A 19,235-nucleotide genomic window follows, 5' to 3' on the forward strand; every position below is an offset into this window, starting at 1 on the left:
CCAGGGCCACACGGCCCCCGAGCCGCCCCTTGGCCCGCCGCGGCTGGCGCCCGCTCTGGAGGAGCCGCGGACATTGCGCAAGAGCGGCCGCGCTCCAGCTGCCGGTGCTGCCGCGGCCCCCCGCGCCCCCGCTCACAGCGTGTTTGCTCAAAGCCTGTTTGCCCAAATTCTGTTTGCTCCAAGGCTGGTTTTGCTCTTCCCTTCCGCTCCACGTGATGCTTTGGGCCGAAAACTCTTTGTGCAGGGCTCGGGGAGCGCGGCTGCTCCGGCATGACCATCAGCTTGGCGCTGCGGGCGCTCGCCGTGCTGCCGCTGGGGCTGTGCTGGCTCCCTGAGGTGAGTCTGACCTCCGGGGCGGCCCTTCCAGGAACGCCGCGCCGCTTCTCAGAAAAACTAAAAAAAAAAAAAAAAAAATTAAAAAAGAAAAGAGAGACGACGCGGTTGTAAGCCAAACTCCGTCCGAGCTCGCTAAGCACGAAGATAAAGCTGTTTCCTCTTGTGCAGCCCGTGCTTAAGCGCGGAGTAAAGGCACGAGGACTTGGCGCTGGCGCTTGCTGAGCTGTTCGCTGGCGCTCCTTCCAGGTCAGGTCCAGGGAAGGGATAGTCTCGTGTCCGTTTGTTTTTCGTGGAAAAACAATAAAGCTCTTCTTCTTCTTGCAGAAATTCCTCGGCGCTTTGGATGCGGAAGATGTTTTGTCTTACTTTGGAACCAGCTCGGTGCCTGATGGTATGCGGGGCTCAGTCCTTCCTCGGTTTAGAACACATCTGTCCCTTGATTTCTAATCCTGTGTGGTTGACACTGATTAACAGCCCCTGATGTGACCAGCATTTGGTGTTTCTGAGTCCCAGTGCAAGCGAGACCATCTGGCGTTTCAGTGTGAGAGTGAATGAAAAGATGTGTCTGAATTTAAAATCTGCTGAAGGAGATGTGTTCAATCCCTTTGCACATTTCTGCTGCACTCCCCATTCTCTCTATTGATGTTTTTCTATGAGATTAACAGATCTTCTGACAAGAGCTTTGGACTAAGGGGAACTTTAAATAATTGTTAATTTTTTTTTAAATAAATGCACAAAGAGATTTGTATTCTGGGTCTAGATTGATGGTAGTTCAGAATAAAGATATGTTTTGAAGCCTCACATCCATAAAGGAAAGGTGTTGTCTCCTTGTGAGTTCACCTAGTGCTCATCCCAGTGTCTTTGTCTGCATTGTGATAATTCCCATTCAGTTAAAATCTGCAGGAACAAAACTGTCTCAGCGTTTTTTAGATAAATTATTCTCCTTATTGAGAGAGCAAAAGCTCCAATAAATTCGGTGCCAGTTTCTGTTGTGTGTTCCCAGTGAGATTATCCTCACAAAAGCACAGAAATTCTCTGCCTGTTGACTCCACCACACCAAGAGGCTGCAGTTGTCATTTGTAGGGTATTTTTCCTGGGGATATTGACCTTACATTGGGTGTTTTTGCATCATCCTTCCTCATAACTGCTCCCATTGTTCTGGTCTTGTTTCATTTCTTCCAGTACCTGAGTTTGTTGTGGCTGAGCCAACTTGCCCTTGTCAAGAAGAACATTTTGGGCTGAGGTCCTGTCGTGTCCAGCATTGCTCCATCCAGGCCTGGGGCCAGCTCTATGCCTTTGAATTCCTCCAGGACCATGCCCTCCTTTCCTCCTCCTTTGTGAGCAGCCAGGTGGTGAACTCTTCCTTTATTTTACTGAAGAGATTCCCAAGGAACTGCTTTGCAGGTGGAAAGGCCCTGCAGCCTCCTGGGGCCAGGAGCAGAGTCACTTATTGTGAAGGGCAGCTGGTGAGTATGAGCAGAAACAGCCTTTGGGGGTTGGCAGCTTCGTGCACCAACCGTGTGTGAGCCACCCACTGAATAAATCTTTGCCATCTCCATGGATAGCAAATGTCTTTGGAATAACTCAGAGGTGGGATTTTATCTGCTTCAGCAAGGAGTCGTCACCGTGGGTGAGGAGAACGTTCACATCAGGCCAGTCAGGAGCAAAGATGTGGCTCTGCTGAAGGACCTCGGCTTCTCCAGCCCCCACATCCTCTTCAAAAGTGCTGCAAGACAGGCAAAGCCAGCCAGAGGTAACAGCCATGGAGAGGGAGCTGTCTCCTGCTGGTGGTAGGAGTGCTTCCATGAGCTCAGAGGAAAAATTTGTGTTTACAAATACACGAGTAACCTTGAAGAAACTGTTTCTCGCCTCGCCGAGGTGTGACCACAGTGTTTGCTGGGGGTGGTTGTTATTTTGGTAGCACAGGTGTGTTGTTAAAGCTGTTGACAGGTGAAAGACACCAATAGAAGTGGGAAAGCTGAGCAAACCCCTGGAGAAGTGGACTCGCAGTTGAGTTATTGCAGCCTTTGGGGAGAGGGAGTGGATTTGTGGGACCTTTTACGGTGTATTTGAGCCTCCTGGTGTCCCTTTGTGCTGTCCAGCAGGGCAAGCTCCTCCTCGCCTGCACAAGAGGGCTGAGGCAGCTGTCAAACATCTGGAGCTGATGGTGGTGGCAGGGCCAGATGTTTACTTGTACCACAAGGAGGACACGGAGCGATACGTCCTGGCCAACCTGAACATTGTGAGTGGCTCTGTGTTTGGGATCCTGACCCTGCTCATGTGCTGGGCATTCCTCTGTGCTTCCCTGGGCATGAAATTCCCCAAATTCCCTTGTACAAGGAGCTGCATGAGTAAAAGAAGATCTTAGAGGATTTAAAAGCCGTATCAAAAACACAGCTCTTAATTTCATTACTAGTGTTGCAACTCGGGTAAGGAGCTTTCTCACCCTGTTGCTTTCAGTGGGATGCAGCTAAATCCACTGAATCAATCTTATATTTTACATTTCACTGTTCTATTTCTATTGCAGAATTTTCATGTCTCTTTTTGCTGTTGCTAAGAATTTTTCTCTGTGTGTACTGCAGAAAAGTCTTTAGCAGTCATTCTACCCTATGAAACTTTTCATCCAGATTCTTCTCTGTGCTTCAGAGTATCTGACAAATCCAACCACTTCTCATCTCTTGACAGATTTATTCACATTTGTAGGGATTGTATTGGTGTTGTAGTTACCTTTGCCATGAGTGCAGCCCAGTTTTTGGGAACAGGGAGTGGGAGTCCCCAGGGCCTCTTCTTTATTGAATCCTTTCTGTCTCTTCTCAGGGAGCAGAGCTGCTCAGAGATGCCTCACTGGGGGCTCATTTCAGAGTTCACCTCATGCAAATGCTGGTTTTGAGAGAGCCTGAGGTAAGGGGAGGGCTGTGTCTGGGTGTTGTCCAAGCTCAAAGCTGCTTGCAATGTGCCAACATGTGCCTTCCCTGCAGGCAGAGGTGAACATCACAACCAACATCACCTCCTCCCTCATCAGTGTCTGTGAGTGGAGCAAGAAGGTGAACCCCCAGAACGACTCTGACCCCCAGCATGCTGACATTGTCCTCTACATCACCAGGTGCTGAGCTCCCTGCCCTGGGAGGGACTGGGAAATAGGATTAGGTCCTTTTATTCTGTTCTGCTTGTCTGTGGACATTTGGATTTTTTAATGTGGGACCATCATAAAATTTGAGCAGTGGGCACTGGTGTCAAAAGAAATGTTAGATAGCTGGCAAAGCTAGACCAGGAAAGCTCAGATAAATTCAGCTGAATGTCTAAATTTGGTTTTTTCAGCTGTGAGTGTTCTTTGATCTTTTCTCTCTGTGTCTCCCTTACTTTAGGTTTGACCTGGAGTTGCCGGATGGGAACAAGGAGCTTCGTGGAGTGACTCAGTTAGGGGGAGTCTGCTCCTCCTTCTGGAGCTGTGTCATTACCCAGGACACTGGCTTTGACCTTGGAGTCACCATAGCCCATGAGATTGGGCACAGGTCAGTAGGAAGCTCCCAGTAGGTTTTATTCAGCTAAAAACAGTTGGAGGAAAGAAGCAAAAGGACCTCTTGACATAAAAGGGAATTTCCATTTCCCATGGGTTATTCTAACCCTTTTGATCATCATGATGGATTATTTTGGAAAAAGTTCCTTGCATTTCTTGCATTCCTGCATGTCCTGTGACAATTAGAAGCTGCAAAGAGGAGAGAAACCCTTTGTGACAGCAGTAGAAGGAAGGGCTGCAGAGGGAGCTCAGTCCTTGCTTAGAGAAGGGAGGCTGTGAGGAAATCCAGCCTCTGGATTTCTTCTCCTCAGGGCTCTGTGCTGCTTCTGTTGCAGCCTTGGCATTGCCCACGATGGAGAGGGGAATCTGTGCAGCAGCAGTGGGTACATCATGGGCTCAGCAGGAAACCACAACAGCATTGACCTCACCTGGTCTCCGTGCAGTCGGGAGCAGTTCCTGACCCTTGTCAGGTAAGGGAATGGTTGAGTTCCTCAGTTTCCTGTGCTGAGAGCTTAGGAGAGAAAACCTCAAAAAATAAAAAAGTATATTGAAAAATGAGGAACAATGAAAAGCTTAAGGCTTGTTTATTTCTTTGCACTTGTTGCTGAGGTTAAACCCATTTTTTGCTTCACGTAGCTGGAAGTGGCTTTGGTTGGTGCCTGTGGGCTGGGTTGGATTTCTCAGACACTGGCTCAGCCTGCACATTTTATTTACATCATCAGAGCATCCAGGCTCAGACAGGCACTGCAGGCTGTGCTGGCTGGGTGCAGGAATGGGATTGAACTCCAGCAACAGGGAACTGTGAGCATCTCCAGGCAGCTGCTGCAACTAAATCCATCCCAGCCCACAGCGAGCATGTGTTGTCTGGGAAAGCAGCGGCCAACTCCCAGAGTGAAACTCAGCACAAGTTTGCAAACATGTCCTTGTCCTCACTACCCACAGCTGGGAAAGTGTTATTCCTCATGTTTCTATCAGTACAGGCCAAACAAGCTGCTTGAATGACCTGCCGGACATGGACGGCAGCATCCCGGGGTGGAAGCCTGGCTTGTACTACGGAGCAGATGAGCAGTGTAAAATAGCCTTTGGGAGCGTGGCCACAGCTTGCACCTTCGCTGACAGCAATGTTGTAGGTAGAAAGTTTGTCTGTCTTCCTAAGGGCAGCAGGGAAATGCTCAGGAGCCAAAATCTGGGAGAAGGATCTGGCAGCGTTTTTATTCTGAAGGGATCGAAGGTGCTTTTCTGCCACAGATTTCTTGGCAAAGCTTTCAAAATGTTTCCCTTCTCTCCATCACCTCCTTTCTTCCATGTGCATCTCCAGCAAGGTTTGCACAGTTGTGCACAGCTGGCAGTGCTGGGTGCACCCACTCAGGGTCCTGCCTTGGGGAGTTCTTGTTTGCTGGATTCCTCCAGCTTCCCTGCCACAGCTCAAATCCCTTTGTCTGGGAAGCACAGCTTGTTTAATAGATGCCATCTGGACAAGTTTTGTTAATGAGGAAACACTAAGGTGGGTGAAGCTTTAATTGCTCCAGTTGATCATCTTCCAGCATTACAGCTAGTGATCACTACAGTGATGATCTTTTGACTTGCCCACAGCTTTTGGCCAATAGCAGGAAAAATGAAGAAACTTGCATTATTGGGACATGCACTATTTAGACTTTTGGGACTGCTGTGTTGTTGAGCCTGACTCCCTGAACTTCCTGATTTTCTTGTCACACCAGGACATCTGTAAAGTTCTCTCATGCCATGTGCAACCAGCAGACAAATCCAGCTGTACTCGGCTCCTGGTTCCCCTCCTGGATGGAACTGAGTGTGGAATCAACAAGGTAAGGAAGGCGCCCACCAGGAGTGGGTGTGGGGGCCGTGGAGCTCAGACAGCAAAGCCTTGTCAGTGTCTGTAAGGTACCTGGCACTCACTGCCCCATGTCCAGGGAGCTGAAACCAGTCCTAAACTGGTACCGTTATGTCCTGGTCTTGGTCTTTCCACCTTGTCTTTATCTCTGGAGCTGCTTTGCAGTTCTGTAGTGTAATACCTGAGCTCTCTTTCTGCTTGAAATGACCTCCCTGCTCTTTGCTTTGACCTCAGCCTCATGTTAGACCCTAATTGGGAAGGGGACTCTTCAGCCTCTTGTGAGAAGGTGCCTCATTCACTTTGGGATCCTCTGTAACTGGCCTGCCAGGGACTTGTTCCAGCCTTTTAGACCCCAGCCCTGTTGTGTTCACTGCTGCCAGTTCTGTGTGTTCTTGTTCCTAGTGGTGCTCCAAGGGTCAGTGCAGCTCTCTGGAGGAGCTGAACCCCATGGCTGTGGTCCATGGGCACTGGTCAGCCTGGAGCCCCCTCTCTCCCTGCTCCCGCAGCTGCGGTGGGGGGGTGGTGCTGAGGCAGCGCTTCTGTAACAACCCCAGGTGAGATGTGGGCACCTGCCTGGGCTCAGGGCCTCGGGGCTGAGTCTTCCTCTCTGCCTGGGACAAAACAACCTCTGCTGAGGATTTCTGTCATTTCCAGGCCTGCTTTTGGGGGGCAGGAGTGCCACGGTGCCAGCATGGAAGCACAGATGTGCAATACACAGGTAATGGAGCTCAGCATCGTCTGAACTTCTGTCTTACTGCTGAATCCGTTGAGGGCTGGGTGTTTTGTGACTGTCCTTCCCACAGCTGACTGCTCTGGTAAAGACCTGGTGTGCAGCCTCTATCTATCTGACAGCAGGAGAGGTATTTGTGCCATGGAAGGCCAGCAGGATTATTTAATAGCTTTGTTCACATGTAATGAAGCATTTTCTCTATGCCCCAATAGCAGGACAGATGCTGAGAAAATAGTGACTCACAGTGATGGTTTTCCCCAGAGGTGCTGTCTTGTATTGTTCCTGTTTTCCTTATCTATTAATTTTGTATAAATTGCAAAGATAGCAGCTTCCAAGCACAATTCTCTGCATATCCTGGAGCCTCCCTTTAAAATGGTTTTCTTTCTTTGCAGTTTGGGTGTTTTAGTCACCAGCCACTGCATTTTGCCTTTAGCTAGAGGGTTAAAATGTCAGTGCTCAGTCACTTCCTTTCCTTACACAATTATCTCTCTGGGATCCAGGCCTGTCTGATGACCCAGCAGGACTTCATGACTGAACAATGTGCAGCAACAAATTTAAAGCCACTGTACCTTGATGTAGAAACACCATCCTTTTACACCTGGACCTCTGCTGTTGGCTTTGCCAAAGGTAAGGAGTGTCTGGAACCTCAGTGTGTGCAGGGACTGCTCATGGACCTGTCTGTACTTTGCAATGAAAAGACTGTTCCACTGAGTGTTTGTGTTTCCACATGAAACCTGGGTGCTTTCTGAGAGATCACAGAATCCCAGAATGCTTGGGTTGGAAGGGACCTTAAAACTCATCCCACTATGGGCAGGGACACCTTCCACTATCCCAGGTTGCTCCAAGCTGTGTCCAACCTGGCCTTGGACGCTTCCAGAGAGTCCACAACCTCTCTGGGCTTTTTCCCATTGCTTGATGAGCAGCCACATGCCTTTCTGAGAGAGTAACTCCTTCCTTGTGCCTGCCTGCTCCAGGGGACCTGCTCTGCAAGCACATGTGCAGGGCTGTGGGCAAGGAGTTCATGGTGAGCCGCGGGGACAAGTTCCTGGATGGCACCAGGTGTGAGCAGGATGACACGGAGCACCACAGGGATCTCCACCTGTGTGTGATGGGGAGATGCAGAGTAAGTGACTGGGGAGTCCAGGTGAGCCCCTGACAGGTGATCTGCACCAAAGGAGTCAGGAAAAAACAGTGTCCCAAATAACAGAGCGAGCTCTTCTCAGAAGAGAGTTTTGTTCTTGGTGTGTTGGATGGAGTCCAAAAATCTACTGCTCTGTCTGTGCATCCAATGCCCTCTAGATAAGACATTCTGCTAATTATGCAGTAAACACACAGGGCTATTCATCCCTAATCCAAGAAGCAATTGGTTTATGTGTTGGTGGAGGAGACATCATTAGCTGCTCAGCTTGCCTGCTGTAATTAGCCCCATAAAACGCTGACTGTCTTGGAGGGAAGTTCCATGCCTTGAATCACTGAGTCAGTGGCAAGATAAGAAGCAAAACCTGGGGATCACAAGGCAACAAATTGATTTTTGGAGTATTGCTGATCGAAATTGAACTATAACTCCTGGAGTTTTTTTCTGCATTGGACCTGAGGAAGGCATTCTTTCCTGATGACCTTGGATCCAACTCCCCCGCGCTGTCTGCATCTGAGGAACTGCTCAGTGCTGACCCGGGTGGATGTTTTCTGTTGTTTCTTTACATTCCCAGAATACTCTCTGTAAATTTTATGTTTTTCTCATTATCCTTGTGCTCACCATGTTTTGTGGAGTGTTTCCCCCCATGAACAGCAGAGGGTGTAGGCACAACCTGTTCTGATTTTGGCTGTTTTATTGGCAGCAGTGATAAATATGCATGTTATGGCAGCTTCCAAAGCCTGGGATCAGTGGCTCCAGCATAAATTCAGCAGTTCCACATGTTTTGCTGTTAAGCCTGCTGAGATCCTCCTGTAGCTTTGTGTAAATTAGTCTTGTTTGTGGGAATGGGGATAGAATCTCTCTTCTGAGTTCCATGAGACTGAAGTGATGTGAGCTAGGTTTGGCTTTGGAGTCTGGGGAGCTAAAAGATTCCTTAGAACCTGCCATTCATGTTTAGTGTTCTCCTGGGCTTTTGCTTTTTCCTCCTTTCCTCCCTCCCTCCAGAAAGGGAAGCAGAAGAGAGCACAGAGCTTTGAGTTTCGGTCACAGGAGAGATTTTTTGGGCTGCTTCTTGTGGGAAAGAAAATGTCACAGTTACTGAGAGCCGTGCTCTCAGCTAAGACCTCCCAGCCCCTGGCTTTGCACACTGCTGTCCAGTGGCAGCTCTAGGTACAAACCCATCCTTCCCTTTGTTGTCTTCCTGAATCCAAATTCCAAATGGAAAGGGCAGTTTCAGGAACTGGGCAATGTTGCTTTTGCTGGCTTGTTTTCTCAGAGCAGGCCAGGCTGACAGACTCTCCCCTCTGCTCAGGCCTTCGGGTGTGATGGCCAGATGGGCTCCAGGAAGGCCATGGATCCCTGCAAGGTCTGTGGGGGTGACAACTCCACTTGCACCAGAGTGAGTGGATCTTATACAGAAGGGAAAGCTGCAGGTGGGTAATCCTCCCCCTCAGGCTTTGTGTGTTTGTGTGCAGTGTCCCAAATCTTCTGTGTATGACTTCTCCCTTCTGCTTCTGCTTGATTTCATTTTATGGAGGGTGTGGAGATGGATTTTGGGTGGTCAGTGCTGAGGGAGGTAGGCAGAATGGCTAAAGAAATGTGAGAACAGGACACAGAAAGCAGCTCAGTTGTGTTTGCTGTGTCACCATCACTGTGTTCCAGGCAAGGAGCAGGGTCGGGGTGAATTTAGGAGTTGTGCTGCAATCCCCATCCTTTCCCACAGAGTTTCAGGGATGGAAGGTGACCAAAATCTTTCCTCTTTTACACCCTTCCAGAGTATGTGACATTTCTGTCCCTGCCCTACAACACCACCTCGGTCCATGTCACCAACAGGAGGCCTCTCTTCACACACCTGGGTGAGTGCAGTGAAAAGGAGAGGAGGGGAGGCAGACAGGGCTGAGAGGAGCTTGTGCAAACAACAAAGAAATGGAATTTTTGGTGCTGCATTTTGCCTCTGGGGTGCTCTCCAGTGGGAAGCTGTTGGAGCCACGCTCCATGGGATGCCAAATTTGGATCAAACTTGGTTCCTACCAAGTGGGCAGCCAGCATCTGCCAGCACCAGGAGATCCTGGTGACCACATCATGTCTCTTAACCTCACTGCTCCTCTGGCTTCTCCAGCTGTCAAGGTTAAAGGAGAGTACGTGGTGGCTGGAAAAGGAAAAATCTCACTGAATGTCACCTACCCGTCAGCTTTGGAGGACAGGCAGATCAAATACCAAGTGTTTCTCACCCAGGACAACCTGCCAAACCTAGAGGAAATCCACGTGGATGGGCCAACACAGGAAGAAATTGAAATACAGGTGAATTAAAGCAGCAGAGATGGAAGGGGCCAGTCAGCAGTGGCCTGATTTGGGTGGCTTTGCTGCAGAATCCTGGTGTGCTGAATTCAGGTGACTTTGTGTCCAAGGCTGAGGGAGAGGGTTTTCACTGAAGAGTTGATAGTGTTGCTCTTCTTGGGAATGTCTTCAGGTTCACAGGCTTCCTGCAGCTCTGGGGGTGGTTGTGTGGGGAAAACCACACTGAGTTAAACCTTCTGCTTGGCTTAATCACTTTGAGTGCCCAGAATTCACAGGGTGAGTGCTCTGACTGCATCTGGCTGGGACTGAGGCATTGCAGTGAGGCTCAGCATTGGATGAAAAGAAGGGAGACTGGCTTCTCCTTCCTGCATCCTAAGAAATAAATCCAAGTTTTCTTGTGCATTGACCACAGTTTTTTCCTTCCCCAGGTCTACAGGAGGTACACAAAAGAATATGGCAAAGCCACCAACCCAGACATCACCTTCAGCTACTTTGTCCCCAGGGAGAACCTGACCTATGTGTGGATTCCCCAGCAGGGCCCCTGTTCAGTGACCTGTGGGGAAGGTGAGGCAGCAGGACACAGTCTTTACTTTTTATGGAGACTTCTGCTTTGGTCTGAACTGAATTTCAAAGCAGAATGCTGGAGATGATTGCTGCAGTTCCTAGTGTTCAATTAACCAAAGAAAAGAGTGGTAGAGCTTTTGAATTAAATTAACAAATCAGCAAAATGGTACTGAAATGTTTGATCATGGAGAGGATTTTAAAATAGGTTTTAACTGAACTCTTGGTTTTAAGACTAAATAATTTTCTGAGATGTTTCAATGTTACTGAAGACTGTAACTTGAAGTTTGGCTAAACATCAGAAGTCTGAGACCAAAGGGGTATCTGGTGTCTAACTAAAGCCTCAGAGCTAATTGTGAAACTTCCTTCTTAGGATTCTATTTCTGTGCCATGGCTAATCCTTTCTGTCTCCCTGAAGGAATCATAATGCAGATTGTAACAGTTCACTCTGATAGATGGCCTGACTTCTTCTTTACCAGATAATTCAGATGACACTGTCAGGCCTCTCAAGACTTCTGTGACAAGGATTTAGAAAATGCATTAATGAATATTTATGGGAGTCAATCTACACGACTAGTTATGCCTGGAGAGCTTTTCTCCAGCAAACCCCCCAGGTGGACTGATTGCTGAAACCCTGAAATAAAGAGCTCAAAATGCTCCAGAGCCTCCAGCTAATGCAGCCACAAACAGAAAAAAGAATGAGAAACTCGGGACTTAAAATAACAGAAAGTTGGGAATCTGGGCTGAAGTTGCACCTTGAGAGCTGAAAATGATGCACTGCCCTCTTTAGGCATAGCCATTATTAGAAAACAAGGAGGGTAGAGCAAAGATAAGGCTGCTGATGGATTCTGGACCTTTGGTGCTCAGGGTCATGCTGCTTGAGATTCAGGGATGCCTGACTTTCCTTGTAGCCCATTCACTGAAAGGAGACTCCTTTAGCTTTGCTTGTAATTTCTTTGAGTCTGACTTTCCATCTGCTTTGCTTTTTATGTTCATTATAATTAAAAATCTTCTTCATAGCTGTAGCTTATGAATATTTTGTTCCTTGCCTGCTGCAGGCACTGGAATTCTCCAGTTTGTCTCCCAGTACCTCTGGTTTTGGCTGTTGGTGATGCCTTTGAGGAGGTTGGTGCTGTTTGAGCATGAGAGCTGTGTGATGATGCTACCTGGTCACTTCTACACAAAGGCATTTAAAACCAGCTCCCTCCTAGAGCTTATTTGCTGTCCCTCATCAGTCAGATCATTAGAAGGAGTTTGTTCCAAATTATGATTGATATCCTTGTTCTTTCTAAAGGCCACTTTAGAGCAACCTTTTCAATTTGGCAGTGGATTATCCATCAAACCTCTCCTCTGCTGGGCTGCTCACCTGGGAAAATCACTTTAAAACTCTGGAGGGAGGTTATATCAAACAAAGAAGGGGTTTGTGTGTTCACAGGAAGTCTGAATTCCCACACACCCCATTTTCTTAGCCAGGTGATGGAGTAAAGCAAAATCAGACTTCCTGTATTCCTGCATCTTCCTTCCACAACAGAGAGGAGCTGTTCACTTTGGTTATAATCAATTCCTTTTCCTTTTATGTCCCAGGGGTGCAGCCAGTGGCTCATGTGTGCTTCGATCAGACCAAGAATGAAGTCACAGAGGATCAGCATTGTCTGGAGCTGCCACAGCCTCTCCCAGGGCACAAACCCTGTGCCCTGGAGCCGTGCCTCTACAGGTTGGTGTTCCTGGGAGCTCAGCTCAATTCCTGCTTTTCTCTGCCACTTAACTCAGGCTCTGTATATCTGTTGTGCAAGAACAAAAAAAGGAGAAGTATGAAGTAGTTTCCTCCTACTTATAACAGATCCCAAACCACATTCTGTCTTTCCTGGCCCTGTGAGATAATTGAGATGTCAGCTGAAGGAATGGGAAATAGTCCTTCAGTGTTTTACAGTAATTTGATAAATGAAGATACTTTGAGGGTATGGCCAGAAGAAGGTGCCTCTCATCCTTTCCAAGATGGTGCCAGCAAAGAGGGTTGACCCTTGTGTTGATTATTTAGGAAGGAGGACCAAGGGCCAAGCCTGCCCTCAGAGACATTTTAGTGTCCAATAAAAAGTGATTGCACTGTCAACTACAGGCCCTTAGCTTAGGTGCTTTTACTCCTTGAAAGCTGTCAGTGAAAGGACTCAAATTGTCCTCTCAGCCACACCCAGACAAAGCTTTTCCAACAAGAAGCTGAATACTCTACATGACCCACTTCTGTAACCAGTGGCCTGAGTGATAAACCTCCAGATCCAGATGGGAAATGAGGTGATGCAGTTGTCTCCCTCTTAGGTGGAAGCTGTCTCAGAGAGGTGAATGCTCTGCCCTCTGTGGGACTGGAGTGTCCCGGCAGAACCTGACCTGTGTGCAGTTCCATGCTGGCCTGGAGACTGTGGTGGATGACAGCTTGTGCCCAGCAGAAGAAAAACCCCTCTCCCTTGTGCCATGTGTGGTCAATGTCTGCCCTTTGGGCTGGGACAAAGTGAGTTTTGCTGGCTTGGCTTTTCAGGAACCTCACTGGGAGCTTTGCGCTTTTAACTGTTTTATTTAAGAACCACCATCTTACTCCTGGAGCCTGGAGGGTGGTTTACACCACTGCTCTGCCCAGTTAAAAGTCCATCCTGTCACTTTAGACAGCTCCATCCCTCTTTAATTAGGCTGCTGGATCCCTTAGTTCATCGTGGTGGTTTGTTTAGGGCAACTGTTTTTTTGCTCTGCTCTGAGGAGGAAGATGCAAGCTTACTTCAGCCTCTGGAGTCACTTGGGCGTGTCCAGCTGGAAAATCGGACTGTGTATGTCTGGAGCCCTGTAGCTGGGGAGTGTTCTGTCTCCTGTGGTAGAGGTGAGGCCTTTCTGTGCTGCAGGGAAGTGTTGTTTGGCTGTAGGTGTGAGTTCAGTGCCTGGGAACCTCGGGGCCAACCTGGCCTTTCTCCCTCTACAGTTCTAACTGTAGCTGTGATCACAATTCTTTTGGAACAGGCTTGGAAAGAATAATTTAGAGGGTGGTGTGGCTGCTGCTGTGCTTCAGAGCTGGGGGGATGAGTGCAGTGAGAGTGCCATGGCTTGGGCAGAGTTTGCTTGTTTTGTACACACAGATGTGACACTTCTGATCCATTTTCCCTTGCATCCAAACCACACAGTCAGATCATTTCCCTTCCTAGGTAAGACTCAGCTGCACTATGTTTGTGTGACTTTTGACACCAAAGAAGAAACCCAGGAGGAAAACTGTCAGCCAGTGCCAAAGCCAGAGAGCAGAGTGGAAGTCTGTGATCTCAACCCCTGCCCACCAAGGTAAACCAGGAGACAATGAGACAGTGAGGGGTCTTTCCTTTCTCTCTCTGTCTGCAGGTAAAAGAAGAGTCAGGCTACTCTCCCCTTCTTTGGGAGCACAGCCAGCTCTAGCACTCTAGCACTGCTCCATACTCAGAAAAGTCACAGTCTTTCCTGGGCTGGTGCATCTCAGACAGAAATAAGTGTAGTACTCAGAGGCTGAGTCCAGAGAAAAACTGAAAACGTCTTGATCCCTTGTTACTCTGGGGAAGCAGGAACAAATCCATAGCTGCAAAAGGTGGTGACACATTTGCCAGCTGTACAGTTTCCACAGAGCATCAAGGAAAGTAGCTAGAATTAAATACTCCCAGAATCTGGAACAGCTGCTCTGAAAACTGAAGGAAACGCATTGCACTTTCCTTAGGATTTGTGGTGAGCTTGCCCTGCCCTATTTGCTGTGGGACTGGAAAGCTACTGGAACGTTTCTTACAGGATGCCACTCCCAGGGCCTCTGGGTCTGATCCTGATCTCAGAGTTCAGTGGTGTGTGAGTTTTGGAGGGAGATAAGATTGTTTCTGCAGTTAAGCCTGTGAGTGTCACCCTGGGGAGGGCAGTGATGGACACAGAGTAAGATCCAGTGTGGATTTGAAATCTCTGGGCTGCAGGCAAAATGGGAATGCCCTTTGTATTCAACTCCAAAGCTGCTCTAGGCTGCATTCCAAGTACCACAGACCATGTGAGGCAGAGGATGAAGAAGGAGGAAGGGTGAGGGAGCTGCAGTGCCTTTTCTGCAGTGAGGGACAGGGTGGGCATTCATCGCTAACTCACTTTTTGTCCTCCCTGCCCTGTCAGGTGGAAGGTAACCCCAGCTGGGCCCTGCTCCTCCAGCTGTGGGCTGGGCTTAGCAGTGCAGCTGGTCACCTGTGTGCAGATCCTGCATGGCCAAGAGGTCTTGCAGGAGGAACATTTGTGCCCTGTGGCAGAGAAGCCCCTCACCAGTGTCCCCTGTGTCATCCGGACGTGCTCGTACGAGTGGAGCTTCAGCGAGTGGTCAGAGGTACCTGCTCCCCTTCAGATGCAGCACTTTCCCAGCTCTTCCCTTCCCTGGGGAGAAATAACAACTCCTGCCTTGTCTCTTGGCTTCCCACAGAAATGCTGAACTGTTTCCAGGGATGTTTTTTGTCCTTTCCACTGCCCTGTGTTTAGCAGCTGTAGGTTTGCTTCCCACCTTCCTCAGCTAAAGTTTTGGCTGCAGCTTCGAAATGGTTTTGGCATGTTTTCTCCTGGAATGCAGATATTTGGGGATTTTTTTTTTTTTTTTAGGAAGTGGTTCTGCGATTTAAATATATAGTTTGGAAGGTCCCCTGGAGGGTGGGGCATCTTATAGCTGATGGAACAAGAGCACTGACAGGGCAGATGGTAGAAGGGCAGCAGTGAACCCCCCCCAGATCATGCGTGAGCTTATCAATGCATTGATTTCCAAACACCAACTGCAATGCAGTGATAAAAGCCTGTGGGTTTGTTCTTCTGCAGTGTTCAACATCCTGTGGGAATGGCATTCAGACCAGGCAGGATTTCTGCCTCAGCTCTCTGACCCACAAGCCCGTGAACCCCCTTTTCTGCCGGCACTTCCCCAAGGCCATCGTGGTGCGTGGCTGCTCCGCAGGGCCCTGTCCTGAGCAGGAGGGGACCCTGTCCCCTGGGGCACAGCTGCAGCCAGTGACACCAGCCACACACCTGACAACAGCTGCAGCTGCCACAGAGTACAGATACAAGGATCTGGATGTCCCTCTGGAGCAGACAAAGCCCGGTGGAGGTGAGGAGATCACGGCCAAAAGGAGCTTCCTGTGTGCAGCTGGGCTGTGGTGATCCTGCTGCCAGACAGGGACAGGAGCATAGGAGGGAATACATCTGGCTGGGAGGGAAAACCTGCTGTTCCAGCATGGCCATGTTACCTGAGCTAGGAACAATAACTCCCTTCCCCGTGCTTGCCAAAACTCTTTTGACTTGGGAGCCTGTGGGACAGCAGCTCAAGACTTCAGGGAGTGTTTAGACAACACTCTCAGGCATGTGGTGTGATTTTTGGGGTTGTCCTGTGCAGGGCCAGGAGTTGGACTCCATGACCCTTGTGGGTCCTGTCCAGCTCAGGATGTTCTGTGGCTCTGGGATTCTGTGACTCTTCCTGTGCTTTACCCAGAATATGTGACCTTACCTGTTCATGGTGCCACAAAGGGAATTGTTTCCCTGTAGATCCTTCTGGGTGTGTTTCTCACCTGTGTTTACTGTCCAGGTGTCTGTGGAAACCTCTTTCTCAATGCCACTGGCATCATCAACATGACAGGAGTGGAGAGCAGGGGCTGCACGGTGGCCATCGGGCGTCCCCTGAGGGAGGAGATCTCGGTGACCATCCTGGAGAGCTCCCTCAACTGCAGTGCAGGTACTGCCTGGAGCTCTGGGATCCAGCCTGGCCCTTTGGCAAAGCTGCATCTCAAGCTTTTTCTGGTGCCTTGAAAAGCTCTGGGGAGCCCCTGGAATCTCTGAAATCATTTTACTGAGTCTTTCTGTTCCACCAAGTTGTTGCCAGATGGAACAAAATGAAGATGCTGCTTGCCCTCCCCTCACACAGGGGTTTCTTACCGGTTTTGTTGGTAGAGATGAGATGAAAGGAGCTTATGGGGTTAAAGAAGCTGCTTGTTTTGGCCTGTTATAAAACTAATGCACCCTCTAGCTGGAATCAGCAGTTAGACCAGTTAACTGGCCTGTTCTCATGACAGATTTCGATAAGATAGAAACAAGATGCAGAAATTACTTGATTCCAGACCTGTATAAGAGAGACTGTGGCTTTTACTTCAAATAAAAGTGTTTCTAGGCCCTGTGCTCACCCGTTCCAGGTGAGGTCCTGCTGTTCTCTGGGCGAATGATGTGGAGGACAGGCTGCAGGAAGCTCCCCCTGTCACTGATAAATTCCAGAACCAACACACTGATTGTGAAACAGCGTGTTGTGCTGCCAGGAAACGGGGTCATTCTGCAGTACAGCAGCAGAACTGCAACCAAAAAGTATTACCAAGGTACTGTACTGAAAGCTTTGCTCTTGCTTTAGGTGAAGGCCCACAGAGTTCCATGAATGGTGGTTGCCTGTGGAAATCTATGGAAACCTTGCCTCATTTTTAGCAGCTAACAATCCCCTTCTTGAGGAGTGTTGCAATCAGTATTAATTATGGACTCCCCCTTTGTTTTAAAGCAAACTCCCCCCAGATGTTTGCTGATGCTTGAAGGTTTTCAGGTGAAAATCCCTACAGAAACTGTTCTGCTTGTGTTTAATTTAAGTGTTTTCTTTCCTTGGAGGTGCTGGATACTTCTCTAAGCCATTTTCTCTTCTCCCTTTGCCCTGTCAGACTGTGACCAGCAGCTGTTTGGCCCCCAGGGTGAGATAGTGACTCCTGTGCAGTTGCCTGAGGAGAGGCAGGAGGTGGTGTGCCGGACTTTCATCACGGTGGCTCCGCGGCAGCGCATCTCCATCCGCGCCCTCAACACCGACCTGGGCCCTGAGGGCAACCAGACACACTTCAACTACATCCTGGTGAGGAGCCAGGAGCCCCAGAGGGATGGTTTGGATGGGAACAAACCCATCCCCAGTAGAGATTTCCACACAGATGCACAGTTCAGTCACAAATCAGAGACTCTGCTCTCTGTCGTGTAAATGTAGATGGGAATGAGAATTTCTGTTATCAGCTGTATTTCTTCTAACCTTGTAGCACAGATGAGTGACCAATCTGCAAGTGTCCAGTGTTTTTTTAGGTATTTATTTCATGTGTAGCCTGCTGAGATAAAATGGTTTGGTTTTTCTTCCTGCAGGTCCGAGATGTCAGCACCATGAAGACGGTGGTGTTCCGTGGGAAGCAGCAATTCCTGTGGCAGTCAACAGGAAGCCAGGCTGAAATTGAATTCCATGAAAATGTTAAGGATCACAGAACCCATTTCTGGGCTGAATATCATGCTATTGAGCCCAAATAAAAGCACTGCCCTGAGAAAGGCCCAGTTAGTCACTGCTGCCTGCTCACAGCACACTTTTAATCTTGCGATTGCTTCCTCATCTGTTGAGTAAGAACAATGTCTGCTGACTTTGGGATCTCAGTCTTGATAAAGATCATTTAAAAGACATGTAACCCCCAAATATTTAGCAAATCTTCCTCATATGGATTTTCTGTCTGATTTGGTTGGCATTAATGCAGTTTACACATCTGCAGGGGGTGACTTGGGCACTGGAGTGTCCATGCCTCTGTAATGTGGTGGGACCTTCTAGGAGAGTCATTTGATTTCTTGGTGTTCCAGTATAATCCTCTGTACATCACAAGTAATGTTATAGCCTTTAAATTCACTCTCTTGCAGTGTCAATGCCCTGCAAATCTGAGGCACAGTGAAGTTCTGGAACAGAATAAAGAAGGCAAAGATGTGTATGAGGATAAAGTGCCAGCACAAGGAGATGTGTGGGGTGGGCAGTGACACCCTAAGACTGGTCACTTAAAGCTAGAATGTTTTCAGAAGTTGGCTGAAGTGAGGCACTGCTGGCCTGGGCAAGCCATAGTGACAGCTGGTTTTATGTGGGAGGACTAAATGACATCCTGAGGTCCCTCCCCAGCCACCCTTTCTGTGGTTCTGCTGTTGGATATCTGACAGTGATACCACCACTTCTTTTCTGTGAGAAAATAAAAGAATTCTGTCTCCTAATGCCGGGTTTGATGCCAGGTCTGACTTACTCAGATAAGAACAGTAGCTGTGCTATCAGTCTGTATCTTCATTTGACAAGATCTGTGGTTGAGGCTGCATGGACAGGCTGTGGCAGGAAGAGGGATTTTAGAGCAGTGGCAAATATTCACACAAGTTTCACTTAAATGTATTTTTTATGTTATTTCTTTTTTTTTTTTTTAGTAACTTGAATATTGGGCTGTGCTTTGGTCCAAATCTGTCATCCTCCTTAAAATCACAATATAGTGCTTTAAGGGTCTTTTCTGCACCTGGAGCCTGGCTGGACACATCTGCACTTGCTCTTCAGGCTGGATGCAATAAATGGTTCTGCCTGGGCAGTTGTAACCCTGCTCCTGCTTTCTCTCAGTTGGATTCTCTGGCATCCTTCTACAACCACAAATACTCTTCTTAATTAATAGCTGGGGGGTTTTTTTTGTTTGTTTTTGCTGGTTAAAGCTGGAGTTTTTTGCTTGCCAGCCTCCAGATTTACGTCCCATTCGTGGAAGAGCCAGAAAATAGATTCCTGAAGTGAGATCCTCGAGGAGCTGGATACATCAGCTATCCATCCCTCTGCAGTGTGTGGGTGATGCAGGCCCTGGGCCTTCATTTCCTGTCTGACAGGAGATGGTAATGAAAAGACATCCTTTCCTTAATCCCTTCCTTGTAACCTTTTAGCAGATGGGATCTGTCTTCCCACTCTGCTCTGGATCCCAAGTCTCACTGCTATTTATTGTTCCAGATCGACTGTGCAGAGCTGGGCTCTGCTTGTGTT

The 19,235-nt window shown here is 48.5% G+C and overlaps 1 protein-coding gene across 2 annotated transcripts; it reads left to right on the forward strand.

Annotated features, from left to right (window-relative positions):
- Window positions 1–4: 4 nt before the first annotated feature.
- On the forward strand, window positions 5–18,445 carry ADAMTS13 (ADAM metallopeptidase with thrombospondin type 1 motif 13). 2 transcript variants are annotated; one of them, XM_066332850.1, is made up of 29 exons: window positions 5–336; window positions 661–727; window positions 1,519–1,802; window positions 1,948–2,089; window positions 2,439–2,578; window positions 3,154–3,237; window positions 3,315–3,439; window positions 3,702–3,848; window positions 4,189–4,323; window positions 4,829–4,979; window positions 5,572–5,676; window positions 6,105–6,256; window positions 6,357–6,420; window positions 6,933–7,059; window positions 7,407–7,555; window positions 8,880–9,000; window positions 9,343–9,423; window positions 9,687–9,868; window positions 10,294–10,429; window positions 12,011–12,140; window positions 12,740–12,929; window positions 13,175–13,289; window positions 13,609–13,738; window positions 14,570–14,774; window positions 15,251–15,533; window positions 16,008–16,154; window positions 16,609–16,785; window positions 17,113–17,297; window positions 17,573–18,445. In XM_066332850.1, the coding sequence occupies exons 1-29, from the start codon at window positions 271–273 to the stop codon at window positions 17,729–17,731; spliced, it is 4,179 nt and encodes a 1,392-aa protein (XP_066188947.1). In that variant the 5' UTR covers window positions 5–270; the 3' UTR covers window positions 17,732–18,445. The 2 variants fall into 2 exon arrangements, with proteins under 2 accessions (XP_066188947.1, XP_066188946.1); XM_066332849.1 differs by having other exon boundaries at window positions 123–336; window positions 13,172–13,289.
- Window positions 18,446–19,235: the final 790 nt, after the last annotated feature.

This window comes from Sylvia atricapilla, chromosome 19, assembly GCF_009819655.1.
Source record: "Sylvia atricapilla isolate bSylAtr1 chromosome 19, bSylAtr1.pri, whole genome shotgun sequence".
Lineage (NCBI taxonomy): Eukaryota > Metazoa > Chordata > Aves > Passeriformes > Sylviidae > Sylvia > Sylvia atricapilla.